This window comes from Lytechinus pictus, chromosome 6 (assembly GCF_037042905.1).
Source record: "Lytechinus pictus isolate F3 Inbred chromosome 6, Lp3.0, whole genome shotgun sequence".
Taxonomy (NCBI): domain Eukaryota; kingdom Metazoa; phylum Echinodermata; class Echinoidea; order Temnopleuroida; family Toxopneustidae; genus Lytechinus; species Lytechinus pictus.
Genome location: NC_087250.1, coordinates 13,262,329 through 13,278,618, shown reverse-complemented (window position 1 = coordinate 13,278,618; position 16,290 = coordinate 13,262,329). Strand labels below are relative to the sequence as shown.

Genomic DNA, 16,290 nt, shown 5'->3' with positions numbered 1-16,290 from the left:
TGGTAAAAATGCAATGAAATGTAATTTTCCCAGAAAATTGTTTTTTTTTACCTTAAGTATACCAATAAACAAATGAAATTTATACACTTTATATCACATATCATAAAGGCAGCTGTTCATTTATGACGTCACAAATCCAAAACTTAAAATTCTAATAGCTTCCTTTATTTTTAATGGATTTTCCTCAAACATTCACAGATTTTGTTTTTCTTACGTCAGGGTGAACTTCCACTGTAATGCTCTAATTACATTTTTTAAAGTTTCATGGTCAGATCGGTCTTTGTACAATTACCGATAATCATGAACATTCTAAACATGGCAGCCATTTTGGATTTATGCAAATAAAACGTCTTTCCATCACTTAAAGTTTTCTGAACTTTTCGTATGTCATTTTGGGGACTTCATAGAAATGCAATGCGGTGAAAATAATCTATTGCAATTAGTTTGAGGTTGACTTTCAACATCGGTTATTCTTCCTGGGACCTGTGGCAGAAAGAGTTGCGTTTAAACGCCAGTCAAAATATCAAGCGCAAGTCCCGAATACGGGTGCTTCATTGGCTGAAAATCAAGTTGCGCAAGATTTGTTAAGTTGCGTTTGATCGCAACTCTTTCTGCAACGGGCCCCAGGTGGGTGTTTCATAAAGCTGTTCGTAAGTTAAGAGCGACTTTAAGAACGACTGGTGATCCTTTCTTTTGGTAAATGGTACACACCATTGCATGATTGGCGATGATTTACCGCGCAAGAAAGGATCACCAGTCGTTCTTAAAGTCGCTCTTAACTTACGAACAGCTTTATGAAACGGCCCCCTGGACTATTAATCTTAGCCGGGAATGAAGAAAAAAAAAGTAACCTTACCTGTCGGTAAACAGATCATGGCGTGGAACAGAATCGGGTTCTTGGCCGGCTGTCGCCCAGCATCGTTCAATAAACATACCAACTTCTTCTACCGAGTCAAGTTGGACTTCAAAGTAGACCGTCTCGCCTTGCCAGACCGCAGCGTTGTCATCTTCGGGCTCATCAAACGACTCCCTCTTGAACCGTTTAATATTCAGGCGGAAGTGACCGGATCCTATATCGCTAAACTTTATTTCACCGAGCGTTGGTTTGAAAGATTGGCCGACTTGCGAGGTCTTGGGAAGACAGCACGAAACCTCAAGTTCCCTCTGATATTCACGGGTGATATCAGTGCCAGGTAAAGCCTCAGGCTTGTAATAAGCGATGACATTTGAGAATGTAATGGCTGTATCATTTTCCTGAGGGGTGGAAAAGATGATGTTAAATGCAAAAATACCGTTTTAATAAAAATATCCTTAACCTCCTACAACATTACAACAACAATAACAAAAACAACAAGACATGATTTTGGGTAAGAATGTTGGTGATAATGTTATCGATCCGGAATAATCATGTCGAAATTTTCTGCAACAGTAATAAATAGAATTAGTACTGAATTTGATGTACGATATTGAGATTTAGTTAAATTTATTGTTTAAACTGTATTGATTACATTATTTGGGGCTAACCTCTTGCTATTATGTTAGCTCCAATTACCAAATGTTTTGTTTATGTGTGATGTACTATTCCTTGTATACCTGACAGTGATATTTGAAAATAAATTCAATTCAATTCAACGCAAGAGGGTCATTATTCAGGAGACCACGTGCTGTTTCTTTTTCATTAAAGACGTAGAATTTAAACAAATTCTGAGTTTGGTGAATTATTCAACCCTTTCAAAGTTAGTCGTTGATCGTTAGATTAACGTTTGCCTTTTTAACACCCCCCCCCTCTTCCATTAACTTTTGTATAACGAGACAGGCTCATTCTGTGATTTGCAATTTGGGTAGTGTACTTTCGTAATTTTTTTTTCGATATTTATCGCAGAGGTTCAATCAAATTAAATTTCCGTAAATTTTTCATATTTGCAACTGTTGAATAGGACCTATTCATTATAATGTCAACGATAGATAGAGCATACTTAAAAAAAAGGTCCGTTGTCGAACTCGATAGTTCGATAGGAAAGCCTACGTCCTCCGAAGCCTACTCGCGTCTGTATATTCTATATTTGGCCTTGTCATATATATTTTCGCAAGGGAAGATTTCTCTTGGGCACTTTGATTTGAGAAACAAATTTAATTACACAACAATTTCACAAATCTGTTGTAGATGTATAATTTGTCACGTATATCTAAATTAGCACCTATATATCTAAATTAGCACCTATATATCTAAATTAGCACCTATATATCTAAATTAGCACATTATGATGCCAGACTGCGACTAAAAGGTGCTCGCAATGTGACATCTGATCTCCACGTTTAAAGAAAGAAGCAAAGCTTAACCTATTAAGACGGCCACGGATCCAACTTGACCCTTTTTTTTTTCTTGCGCTGGCACGGTAACGAGTGTAAAGGTGCAACTCTGCTCAGTTACCCACTCTGCACCTTGGGCTGCAACGTTGCACCTTTCCTGTACCCTTTTTCATAGTGCGTATTCTACCTATATATCTATCTACCTATCTTTCCATCCATCCATCCATTCATTTATCTTTCCGTCTGTTTATATGTACTTACATATTTACCTAATTCATGTAATAGATCGATACATAGACTGTCAGAGAGATCTAGCTATCTCTTAAAGTACCTCCCTCCTATTTGGAGGTTGAGTGCAATAGTTATGTATTCACTCAACTCAATGTTTTTTGCCAACCGAGTTAACTCTTAAGATTATAGTTTTCCCCAAGCTTAGGTGGGATAAGGCCAGAATAAAACAACAGAGGAGCTTCAAACGCAGGCTTAAGTTGATTTGTGAATCCCTTTCTATGGCCAGCTCCTTTTTAAGGTATGTTAATGGCATTTTCATAACTCTTTGTACTGACACCCTTTTAGCGGTGAAAATCACTGTTTGTTTTAGCTGAAGCTCTTCCAATTTCTTTTTGGAAATTGATCCCTCTGACTTTGTTAGTATTTTGAATTCTTAAATTAGCAAGGTTACGGAAAGGATGACGACACGGAGATCTATGTTTGGAAATAATGGTGAAGTGCATGGGGCAGTAAGCCTCAAGAAAGGCATTTTCCAGGGATACATTCTATCTCCACTTCTGTTTGGGATTACAATGGTACCATTAACTAAATCACTATAACCACCAAGATTTTAGTTCAAGAGCAAAGCAAACATCAACCATCCTCTATATTTGGATGATTTGAAGCAGTTTGGCGAGACAGAAAACAGTAATATAACTTCTGATCAGTACAGTGCATATCCTCAACGACGACATTAGCATGATTAGTGAGTAGCCTACTTTGAGCTGGCCAAATGTGCAATTAATACTCTAAAAAAAGCTAGGTAAGCGAACCAATGACAACTTCGAAATGCCGAACGGAGAAGAAATCAGATAGTATAGTAGATGCAGATCAGATGAAACACCAAAAATGTATATTCAAGAGGAGTATCAAGTCTGAGTGTATAACCTGCCCTCCCCAATGTATAATAAGTCAGCCAAAGATAATTTTGAGATCATCAAAGAGCTTACAGAACCCAAGCCTAAACCCTTTCACACCTTCAAGGGTGCAACAAGCTCATCATGGGTCTCAGTCTGTCGTCATCCGGAGTGTAATCAATATTCGCCTAGCATTGCCAGAGAGTAGAGAGAGAGAAAGGAATTTACCGTGTTGGTGGTACCACACTCATCATAGTTCGTAAACAGAGTCATATGGGTAGAATTGCTATCGACATATGTGCAGGAAAGATCACGAAAATGAACATCTTCCGGGTCAATGCCAACGAAAAGACCATTACTTATGATGACGGTCATCGAGTCACTTTTACACGTCACTGATGTAACTAAGGAAACAAGAACAGAAAACACAATTTCGCGGGCATCGTCGACCAATGAATATAATGACGACGATGATGATTTTAAAAATGATAACTGTAATAATGATAGTTTTAATTTAATATTAAGTAATTTTGTAAATCACAAGTCTATTTTCTTTGTTTGTATTATATGTATTTTGTTTCCTTTATTGTAAAGCGCGTTAAGAAACTTTCCGTTTATTATGCGCTATAGAGAAGTATTATTATTAATGGAATTCTCTATCATCTGTAGATACTGCGTTTTGCCATGTAGAAACCGAGCATTCGCTTTGACTCACCCCAAAGTATCTACATTTTCCTCATTCTTTTTTTTTTTTTTTGGGGGGGGGACTTGAATGGGCACATATACTTTACAATTTGATGATAAAAGAGTCCTGAGAAATAAAATACGTTTGAGCGGCTTTGAAAAAACCCATAAAATGCCTAATAACTCAACTTGTGCAAAATGAAGATATTGCATTTTTCCACGGGGACTCAGAGCAGGGCATCTAACATGCAATAATGCCCCCCCCCCCAAATAAAAAAGCTGTTCTTCATCATTACTACTTGACATCCTCTTCACACGTGTTATCGACTGGATGTGCAAAATACTTGCAACTATTTTTAAACAGGAATTCTCAGTTCTCATCAAGATCATCAACCCGTTATAGAGACCATTCTTCAACCCATGGATTGCTGAAATCCTTAGCTCAGCGCAGTGACTTTGATGGACCATCACATTTCAACATTATATTAATCATTGCAAGCATTGTGGATTATTTTACAGATTTTTTTAAAAGCCTATTTGGATGGATTAGAAGTTAGAATATTTCTTCTATAGTCATCAGAAGATATTATGTAAGTTAATTCATTTATTTCTTTTGGTTATTAATAAAGGCTACATTATAAAATTTAAATAGTTGTTCTTACGATAGTTCTTTACCTTAACATATGAAAATGACTTTTCTTGTTTGATTTTTCTTCTGTTTTCCTCAAAGTCATGCTTGGAGAAAAAAGACACAACTACGTAACATAATGAGTGCCTTACTAGCTAAGATCAGATTTGACTGCAAAAGATTTAGCCACATTAGATGTATTTAATTCGCCAAACAAAGAAGAAAACGGGAGAACAGAGAAGACATTCCTCTCCGTCATTCAATTTTCTTAAAAGATTATTAAACCTCATTACAATGAAAAAAGAACGCAAAAATGGGAAACCCCAGTGATTCATCGATATAAAAACGTGTAATTTCTTGGACTAACGAATCGCTTTAATATGAATGATGAACAAAGTTAATTTCCAAAATTTCTAATAAAAGGCAAAAAACAGCAGATGAATGTGTAGGAATATGAAATGAAGTTTGATAGAAGTATTTTTTAATATTTGTATGATGATAGAAGTATTTTACTTTTCTATTAACATTATTATTATTTAATTATTAATTATTATTATTTTGGGGGAGGCATGGCCTATTGTGTCCCCCACCGTAAAAAAAACCCGGGGGGGGGGGGACTTCTCCTCCCCCATTTTGACGACAATAAAAAATCATCAACCATAAAAAAGAGGGTCCGCAGGTGGTACCCAAATAAAAAATCATAAAAAATATATATTTCAGCCAGCTCAATACATACACTCGATCGGCGAAAAATAATTTATTGACACACAAAAAATATGTAACGATCTGACTTTGACCGTCCTATTTATATATATTGCTTACCACCACCCCATCCCCTCTTTCCAACTGAGATCCCATGATAGATGTTTTATGAATACTGAGTGAAACAGGGTTTATTAATTTGATTAGCGTAGGATTAGTTAAATACCTCTGCGACATCATGCATTAGGAAATGTGAGGTTATGCGATAGAGAAGTTACAACATTATGCGTTGGATGTGACATTATGTGTTGGACGATTAACGAATAATGTCACTTCCTGCGACATCATCGGCTGTAAAAGGGAGTTACTAACGACAAATTCTGAGCGAAAAAAAAACAACTTACGCTTCTCCTCACATGCAGTGCCTGCAAATCCTTCCGGGCAAATGCAAGTGCCTTCCTCACAAGTCCCTCCATTCGACATGCATTGGTCAGAACAAGATTCTGAAATAATAATGATAAAAATCAGGTGAACAGTACCATGATGAGGTAAACAAAATTTCGTATACATGGCCTGCTACCATAAAACCTACAATAATTTCGTAAATCTTGTTATATGTTGGCGTGAGCTCATATTTTCGAATGTCCTATATAAGACTTGAAAAAAAAAAGGATATTCTGAGCCCATTTTGTCATCATAAACAATATACGCGAGCGCGAAACGCGACCTAATTTTTGTTATAATACTGACGTGCAAACAGATCAGTTAAGTACTATTTGCAGTGATTGGTAAACAGAATTCATACCTCGCCAATCATAATGTGAGCGTTTTGGTGGCTCAAATGTATCTATTTTCCTCAACAAATTTAATTGAAAAAAACAAACAATAAGAAACAAAAGGTCAAAAAACAAAGAAATACATAAGAAATTGCAAATAAATAAATAATGTAATACGTAAGACATTGATTTGATATCGCAATTTTTTTCGTATACACTTGCTAAGAACACCACAACGAGTTTCTATACCAACAATTCGAACATTTGGAGCTTTATTTAGGGAGTTAGAGGACAAAGTATGATTTCGCATATTAATTACGCATTAATAAGCATTATAACTTAATAGCAATTTGCATAAAATGAATTATTATAAAATTTTGTGCATTATGTCCGTAACAACCTGCGTGCCAATTTTCGGCGGGATCACGCGGTCGACGGCCGAGATCTCAAGGGGAGGGGGCCTGGGAGCCCCCCCCCTCCGGGCCATATGAACTCCCAAAATAACCCGGCCTAGATATGGTTTAACCAACAATTATTCGTTAGTCTTATTATTGTGTGGGCGTGAGCTAACAACTTTGGATATCCTATGAAAACAAAAATTCTGAGCACCTTTACTAATCATTAATAATACACTCGAGCGCGAAACGCGAGCTGAATTTTTTTATATACTGGCATGCAAAAGGATCAGCTAAGTACTGTTTACAGTGACTCGTAAATAGAATACACAACTCACCAATCATATAATGTGGGTGTGGTAATTCTTTTTTATATATTTCAACTTAAAAACTTGACATTTCAAAGCACTTTTGTAAATATGAGCAGAATGGGTAAAATATCAAAATAACTGATGCGAGCGGGAAACCCGAACTGATTTTTTTTTCTTCGCCCTGAAAAATGGTGGACATCCTCAGCATTTTTCTTTTTATCATGAACAGGATGGGTATTCTATCAAACAATGCGAGCTCGAAGCGTGATCTGGAATTTCGTTTTTCTGACACTCGAACCTTTAAAAAAAAAAGAAAAAAAAAAAGACTATACAAATAAATTTCGTGAACGGGATAGGTACCTATTCTGAAAAGTTTCAACCTGAAAACTGGACACTTCAAGCACATATAGAATAAAGACCAGTTTGAAGCGCGAAGTGCGATCTAATTTTACTTATGAAAATATCAACCATAAAAAAGTGGACAGAAAGTTAAGCAATTCATGTGAGCGCGAAATTTCTAACATTTTGTCATGAACACTGGGCATTCTAAGCATTGTTTATAATCAAGATCAGGATGGATGTACATGTAAAACTAATCAATAAGTAATTACTGCGAAGCTCGAGCTGAACTTTTGCATTATTTGACATGGAAACATTATCAGCACTTTATAAAATGATGAACAGGAGAGGAGAGGACCGGATCTGACTGAACAATTCATGCGAGTGCGAAACGCAAGCTGAATATTTTTATTTTTCGACTTAAAAATTGACAGTTTTAAACACATTTTTTATCACCCCCCAAAAAAAAATCGAGCAAAAAGCGCGATCTGACTTTTTTATATATTTAGATTTATACGTAAAGACAGGATATTTGAAGCAATGCAAACATGAACAGGATGGGTATAAAGGTAATCATCTGATGCGAGTGCGAAGCACGAGCAGAAAATGTTGATATTCCAACCTGACAATTGGACAATCTAAGCACATCATTGATTGATAATAAAATGTGTATCTCAAACAATAATTGCAAACGAAAAGCGCGAGCTGCATTATTCTAAGATTTAGACCAAATACGGGACATTCGATGCACTTTTTGGAATAATGAAAGAATGCGTTAGACAATGCCAAGTTCTTGCATCTTAATATACTCCAAAAATAAGCTAGACCTTTGCGCCTGCAAATTTGATAAATTGTCATACGTATCATCTTCTTACAAGTCGAATAGTGCTTGAAACGTTCCTTTCCGGGTCAATGTAGGCCTACATGTATATAAACTTTCTGATCGCACTTCGCGCTCCCATTATTTCATTAGTGAGATATGCATCCTCTTCATGAGTCATGGTATATAGTCCTTATCGGGTTTTCCTTTTCAGGTCTGTGTAAATAGATATTCAGCTCGCGATTTGCGCTTGCATTCAAGGCGTTATTACATACCTATCCTGTTCATAATAACAAATGTGCTTGCATGTCCAATTTTCAGGTCTTAAAAACAAAAATAATCGCACTTCGCACTCACACTTTTTGATTGGTGAGATATGTATCCCTTTCACGAGTCACTGTAAACAGTCCTTAACAGGTCCCTTTCCATGTCGGTAAAAACTTTATCATCAATGTATATATCAATGTGTCTCAATAGGGACGGAGGGGATACAAGCTTCCGAGTGTCTACGACCAGATTACGATCGCTACGTCACTAGGTCACTCATCGCTAAAGAAGGCCGCATTTAGCAGCCAATAATTTCGAGGTAATTTTTCAGATTTTTCCATATGTGGTGTGAGCAAAAGGTCAATTTTTACTAATTATCAACCAACACAGATGAAATTTCACGAATGTACGCAAAATATTCATGATCCTAAGTCTGCTCAGAATGTTATATTTTCAAGTAAAAAATCTCACCTTCGCACCCACAACTTAACATTTCCCATTGAACTATACATTTTCGTACATTAACGTGAAGTGTGAAGATTTCTGTATCATCACAGATGATGATAATCATGTTGCTGCTAACAACTACAGCAGCCAGGCACTTCCGAATATACATCTACTTCTAAGGCCACAATACGACTTAAAGTGAAAACACTTGGAGTGTTGTCAGAACTCTGTTTCTTCGGGTGTGCATTTCTATTACTACATGATTTTTAAAAGACTACTTCAACTAATAACAATGTAAGGTTATTGTGGTAACACCAACATGAACGAAATTGATGAGAATAAGGGAAGTGAAACTTACCATGGGCCCTTCGAACCGTCACTGTAAATGAGCATCTATCAGTGTTTCCTGCAGCATCTATGGCTTGGTAGGACACCTCAGTTACGCCAATAGGGTAATCCCCGCCATTACTTCCTGGTCCCAGGAAGCTCATTCTGGGACAACTGGACAAGCTGTTCAAAACAGGCTCAACCCAGTAAACTGGCAATGCGCTGTTGTTGTCGTCAATCACAGCTACGATGTTCTCAGGACATCTTTCTATGGCAACAGGCTGGTCATACAAAACTATTCAAAGAGTAAAAATAATTAATTGGTTCATCCTAATACGCAAACTTGCATGACGTGTTGGCTGGGAGTTAACTGTTAAGAATTCCTGAAACGATTAATTGCAGACCTGTGGTTGACTTTCCGATTAAGCTGATTTTTTAACAGGCCTACCTTACAGTATTTTCCGATCAACCGTGGAATATTTATTTGAACTTTGTCTTAGAACATAAGTAATTTTTAACTCTTTTTAGATTAAAACAGGTCCATCATATAATACGCCTATTTGACTGGAAATGTCATCTATACAAAGTGGCAAGACTTCATAAAACCCTTGCAGACATACTATCCATTTAAAATACATTCTACAAGCAATAGAACCCCGTTGACTTCGGAATTTTAACAGGTCTTCCTTACAGCCTTTCCGATCCACCCTGGCGCATTTAGTTGAACTTTGAAAGAGAAAATCAATAATATATAACTGAATTAGAATTTATATTCAAATTTAAATGAAAAAAAAAATCGGACTTTGCTATTAGGCCTTTCATGAAGTACATAATCGTCTTGAGCCCTAAGTCCTTCTTGGAAAAAAACGCAATGTACAGCGTATAACAGTGTGTGTCACCGTGTGCAACGTATGATATCCTCTTCACGATTTTAAATTTGAGCATGTTACCATTGTGAATTACATTTTATTGTAATCAGTAATGTGAATACACTGACGACCAATGTGAACAAACACAATGTCCAGGGTCCCGTAACACAAAGGTTAGCGATGAATCGTACGCTTGATTTTCACGATTGATTGTACATTAATAATAATAATAATGGGTATTTAGAGGCGCTAAAAACAAAACGTACCATAGCGCGTACAATGTAGGAATAACAATTCAACATTTGCAATAATTACTACAATATTCAACATAAAAAGGGAAATTAATTATTAATTATCAACATTGTAGTCAATGCAATCAATCGTAGAAAAATAATATACGATCATTGTTAAGCTGTGTGTTACGGGCCCCAGGTTTGCATGGTTGGAAAATTATACTTATATTGTCAATTTCAGCACGTAACAGCGTTGGTCACTATTTGTAAACACTCTGGCCCGTATTCTGAAGTCAGGTTTAACTTAGACCACGGTCTAACTCTGTGCTAAAATTATGGGGAGCCAACATTTCACAAATTCTGTTTATATTCAGGGGCGGATCCAGCCTTCGCCAATAGGGGGGGGGGGGGGGGGGGCCCGGAATTTTTTTCAGCCATATTTTTCCGATCGGCCGGTCGAAGATGATCTTTGTTTGATCCTTTGAAGGGGTAGTCCTAATAGTCACTTCTTATACTCTTATAAACCAACATAAACATTATGGCACATAATCCTTATAAGTCCTTAAGCGCGAGCTAATTTTTTTTTATATTTTATGCATTTGTCCTAAAATGTGAACATTCTGGGCAATAATACTAAATAGGTTCATTATTGCGGATTGAAATAATCGCTAGAGGGTATTCATTTGTCTCGCAATCTACTATGGTCAACAAGGAAATTCGTGATCACTCTCGCAAAAAGTGTTCACTGGCTTTCTAGGAAATTCGTGATCACTCTCGCAAAAAAGTCACTTGATAAAGAGTTGCAGCGGCACTCGAAAGCTCGTGAACTTGTAAGCTAGTGAACACTTTTTGCGAGAGTGATCACGAATTTCCTAGAAAGCCAGTGAACACTTTTTGCGAGAGTGATCACGAATTTCCTTGTTGACCATAGTAGATTGCGAGACAAATGAATACCCTCTAGCGATTATTCTGGGCAATGTTTGTTATCCTGAAAAAGATGAACATGCAACTAAATAATTACTACGAACGCGACGCGCGAGCAGAAATTTTAATACACGTTTTGAACTGATCGAATAGGAACCTGTTAAGGACTGCTTACAGTTAGCCATGAAGACGTTGCATATTTCAACAATCAAATAATTCGAGCGCGAAGCGAGAGCTGAAAATTTTTGACATTTTCCACCTAAAGAATGGAAATTCTAACCACTTTTTGTAACTTAAACAGGACACCTCTGTATTTAAACAATTGATGCGACCGCGTAGCGCGAGTGGAAAATTTCGAGATTTAGACCTGAAAACGAGACACTATTCATGTTTTGTAAATCATGAAAAGGATGAGTAATTGGGATTTTCCTTACAATAATAGTTCGAGCGCGAGCATAAAATTTTTATTCCTACGTTTTTAACTGATCGAAAAGGAACCTGTTAAGGACTGCTTGCAGTTAGCAATGAATACGTTACATATTCCAACAATCTAAAGAATGAAAATTCTAAGCACTTTTTGTAACTTAAGTGGGATAGCTATCTATTTAAACAATTGTTGCCGCGCGAAGCGCGAGCGGAAATTTCGAGATTTAGACCTTAAAATGAGACACTCTAATCATGTGTAAATCAAGTAATGGATGAGTAATTGGGGATCTTCCTTACAATGATAATTCGAGCCCAAAGCGCGAGCTGAACAATTTTGACATTTCTACACAAAGATTGGAAAATTTTAATCAATTTTTGTAATCGTGAACAGGATAGCTAACTGAAGAATATGCGAGCGCGAAGCGAAAGCGGAAAAAAAAATCGAGATTTATACCTAAAAACGGGATACTCTTTTCATGTTTTGTAAATCATGAAAATGATTAGTAATAGGGGATCTTCTTACATTAATAAGGCGAGCACAAAGCACGCGCAGACTTTTTTTTTCGTATTGTGATCTTAAACTGGAAAATTATATAAATAGAGAACAAGTTGCGTTTCTGAATAAACATGCGCACACGTCTTTCAGATTTAGACCTAGAATCGAAGCATTTTAAATACATCTTTTGTTATGAAAATCAATAAAGCGAGCGCGAAGCGCGAGCTTAACATATTGATATTCCGATATGAAAAAGGGTTAATTTATTGATTAATATGCTCTTAATAAAGAGTTGGGGTCCGTTTCTTAAAGAGTTACAACTGTGTAACTTTGCCATTATGTCAATTACCATGGCAACAGGGCTCAGCAGCCAATCACAATCAATGTTACCATGGTAGCTGCCATAATGGCGAAATTACAATAGCTGTAACTGTTTATGAATTGGGCCCATGATCTTTTTCATTATGATCACTTTGAGTTTTGACATAATATAGGACCGGGACATTCTAAGGACAAGCGCGAGTGAAACGTGTCGATATTCCATTCTGAACAAAGGGACTATTTAATTATTAAATCTTATTTATTAATCTAATAAGCATAATGAGAACGCGAAATCTGTAAATACTATGCAAGCATTTTTGAAATTATGAATAGGATGCATGAGTTTAAATATATTTTGAACAATTAATGCCAGCGCAAATCGGAGCCGAAATTTTTGACAAACTGTCATGAAATGGGGATTTCAAGTAATTTGTTAAAGAATTTATATTGAGATAATTATACATAACTCACCAATCAAAATGCGAGCGTGCAGCGCTAGCTGATACTTTTTGACAATCAGACCTGAATGGGGATATTTTGAAAACTTTATGGAATACACGAAAAAGATAGGTACCTGACAATCAAACAGCGCGAGTAAAAAATGTTAATATGACATTTTTACAGAGCACTTTTAAAAAATCGATTTGTAAATCAAACAAAATAATGAAAGTTTGATTTCCGAGCTGAAATATGTTTTGTATAATGACTTCAAAACTTGATATTTTAAGCTCCAAATTGAGCAAGATATGTAAATCACGTAAAATGCAATGCAAGCGCGAAGCGCGAGCGAACATTTTATATAGTGACATAAACTTTTTTTCCAAGTCTTCCCCTCATCTTATTTTTCACTCGTCTTCCTCATCTTATCTTTCCTCTTTTTTTTCTCCTCTCTTTTCTTTTTCTTTTTTTTCTTCTTTCCCCCTTTTTTCCTTTTTTTTGTTCCGCCAATAGGGGGGCCCCCCTGGATCCGCCTATGTATATTGTATATTTCGTATGTTTAAGATTTTGTTTCCTTTCGCTTTCATAATGAAGAAAAATACTTCAGTTATCATTCCCAGACAATTATGAACATCTTGGATGTCATATGATTTAATAAACTGAATGTGTATTGTTAGGGATTTGTGCTCCATTGGCTCTTCATAGTTATACCACAACTTTAAACCAGGTGCAACACAGAGGCCCGTATTCTGAACTCGGGTTTAACTTAAATTTAAACCCGAGTTCAGAATACGGGCCTCTGTGTTGTGCAGTGTTATTTCCAGCAACCAAACACCCGCCTCCAGCTCCAACCCCAACAGCGTAATGTTCCAAACATTTGAACGGGACCAGACATTGCGTATGGGACATGTCTTTTAATTTCTAAGCAGCTGCGCGGGCGAGCGGAGCGAGAGAGCAAAAAAAATTAACCTTTGGAATACAAATATCTAAATGTGTAATATTTTTGGGCATAATATTCAGAAAATGATTTTTCACACATTTTCATCCTTTTTTCTCACCCTCTTTTATATTGGTCATAATTTTTTTTCCGGGATGGGGGGGGGGGGGGAGTAGGTCCATGACCCCCAAGCCCACCCCCCTCCCCCATCTGTATACCAGTATTCTGAGCAAACAAACTATTGACCTTACCATTCGAAATTATCTTTAACGCGCCTGGATACGCGATGGTACGCTGGCTGCCGTCATTCATTGTTACCGTCTTGTTGAGGAGCCTGACAGAAGAAAACTTGAGATCGTACTCGTATATGTTTACTATAAAATCGGCAGGATCCGTGCCCAGCCAGAGCATCTTGCCCCCATACTTGCTGATCGGTGTGTAGCCCACAGAGTGGTCAGAGAATACCTTGATTGTCTGATCCCCGCTCCCGTCAGCATTGATTAAGCTCAATCTACTGGACTCCGTGTAGTAAAACAGACGGGCTGTTAAAAAAAATCAACGAGTTTACAAATAAGAAGTTTGCATTGATATTTTACACGAACCTCCACAATTAAGGGGGTACTCCAGAGCGGGAATGATATGAATAGATCAGATAAAGAAAATCAAACTGACAAAACACTGGAAATTTTGATCGAGATCGGGAAGGAATAACAAAAGTTATAAAGATTTGAATTTCGGTGATTCAGTTCTGTCCATGTCTTGATGAATATTCAATTAGCAAACTGATGTCATATCCAAACTAGTTGTTTTGTTACCCATTGCATGAATTATGGTTGTTCATTAGGCAAACAAGAAATTATTAGTGAATAATCAGTGAAATTAGTGAAAATCATTTCGTGGCTGAATTCATATCCCTGCAAAATCTTGTGAATTGTGAGACCTTTTTCTTCTCATAGACGGAATTTAACCACTTTCTCCTGAAGTTAAATTGATTAATTTTGTACCATAGTAAAAAGTTAATATTACTCCTTTATATTGATAACTTCTTTTGAATAAAAATAAATATTAATAAGTAAATTTCATGTCTGAAAGGATGCCTCAAACGGTATTTTCTCACTCTTGCAAATCGTGTATTTTTTTAGGGGGGGGGGGGCACAAATCCTTTTTATGTCATCAGAAAGCTCAAACTCTATACTTTATCACAATGCCACTCTTGATATTTGGCACCTTTTAGATGGGTCAGCAGCCAGCTTTTCCCATTAAGATACAGACGAGATTTTTGAAAATTCTGAGTAGCAAGAAATGCACAGTTCTGATTGGCTGGATAAGCCTCAGAACAACAGTCGCGGGTATTTGAAGAGATCACCGCATGGTGAATGCGACCTTGGACAGGCCCTAGTGCAATGGAATGAGAGTGGGCCAATTCCTGTTTTCAATCTGCTAAATGTACTTGACCTGTGAAAATCTGGCTGCTATACCCATCTAAAAGGCCTCTTCTTATAAAACCTATATCATATTAAAGCTTAGATCTTTAGCTTTATAATAATGTAAAAAAATCATTTGGTCTCAAACATAAATAAAGTGTAAGAACAACAACTTTTGTTGCATGGAAAAATTAATTTGTATCATGTCTTAGATAAAAAATTCACCTTTATTATTATTTTTTTTTAAATACAGACACATGAACTTAAAGAATGAATTTTATTCTTTATAAAGATAACAAAAACCTGAAATTTGGTCGATATTTAGAGCAGCAATGGCCGGAAAAGGGGGTGTATTCCTTCGCACCGAGCTCATTAACAATGCAAAAACCCTCGATAGTCATAAATATCACTTGGATAAAAAAGGCTACTTTTTCTGGACCTGCCTACTGAATGATACATTGCTGCAACCTATTTCATTATAAGGGAGACATATTATACAAACATGTAGGAAACATGAAATAATTATGATTTCATGCATTAACATAACAAGAAAAAATGGGATGTTTACATTGTCAGCCCAGCTAATGAATATTCATGACAGCATATAATGCTGGGCAGGGGAAAGGACAGCATACATGATTCCACAGAGAAACCCCATCCAATGCATTTAATAAATCATCTACGCCGACATTGGACACACTCTTCTTGAAAACGGCTTGCTGCAAATTGTTCAAATTAATTCTTAATTTTGTTTACGCTTAATTTTAACAGGGTAGTCCTTACAGTTAGTAACTGATTTACATAGGGGCTCTGCAACACAATAAAAAAAGCACAAGTTTGATTTTACAACATGTGCATAAAATATAAAATAGAAAGAAAAAAGTCATAAACTTGCACCACTTTGATTGTTTATTCTAGACAAAAGTATTGATGAGAAATTCTAGACGGTCATATAAAATGATAAGACTCCAAAGATGTTCCGACCAGTGGTTTAGTTAGGAATTTCTTACAGCAGGGGGCGCTGGGGACCTTGATATTTTGTTGGGGGCCACCAAAATAAATCTGTTTTGGGGGAATGCTGAATGCTAA

The 16,290-nt window shown here is 36.6% G+C and overlaps 1 protein-coding gene across 1 annotated transcript in view; it reads right to left on the bottom strand.

Annotated features, from left to right (window-relative positions):
- The window catches only part of LOC129263328 (uromodulin-like), a 36,420-nt gene that overhangs the window by 6,173 nt on the left and 13,957 nt on the right, over positions 1–16,290 (bottom strand). Inside the window, exons 4-8 of the mRNA XM_064100558.1 lie at positions 14,029–14,319; positions 9,165–9,428; positions 5,856–5,954; positions 3,666–3,841; positions 857–1,254 (exon numbers count right to left, since the gene is read on the bottom strand). Of these exons, the coding sequence (XP_063956628.1) occupies positions 857–1,254; positions 3,666–3,841; positions 5,856–5,954; positions 9,165–9,428; positions 14,029–14,319 (1,228 nt within the window). The remainder of the gene's footprint in view (positions 1–856; positions 1,255–3,665; positions 3,842–5,855; positions 5,955–9,164; positions 9,429–14,028; positions 14,320–16,290) is intronic.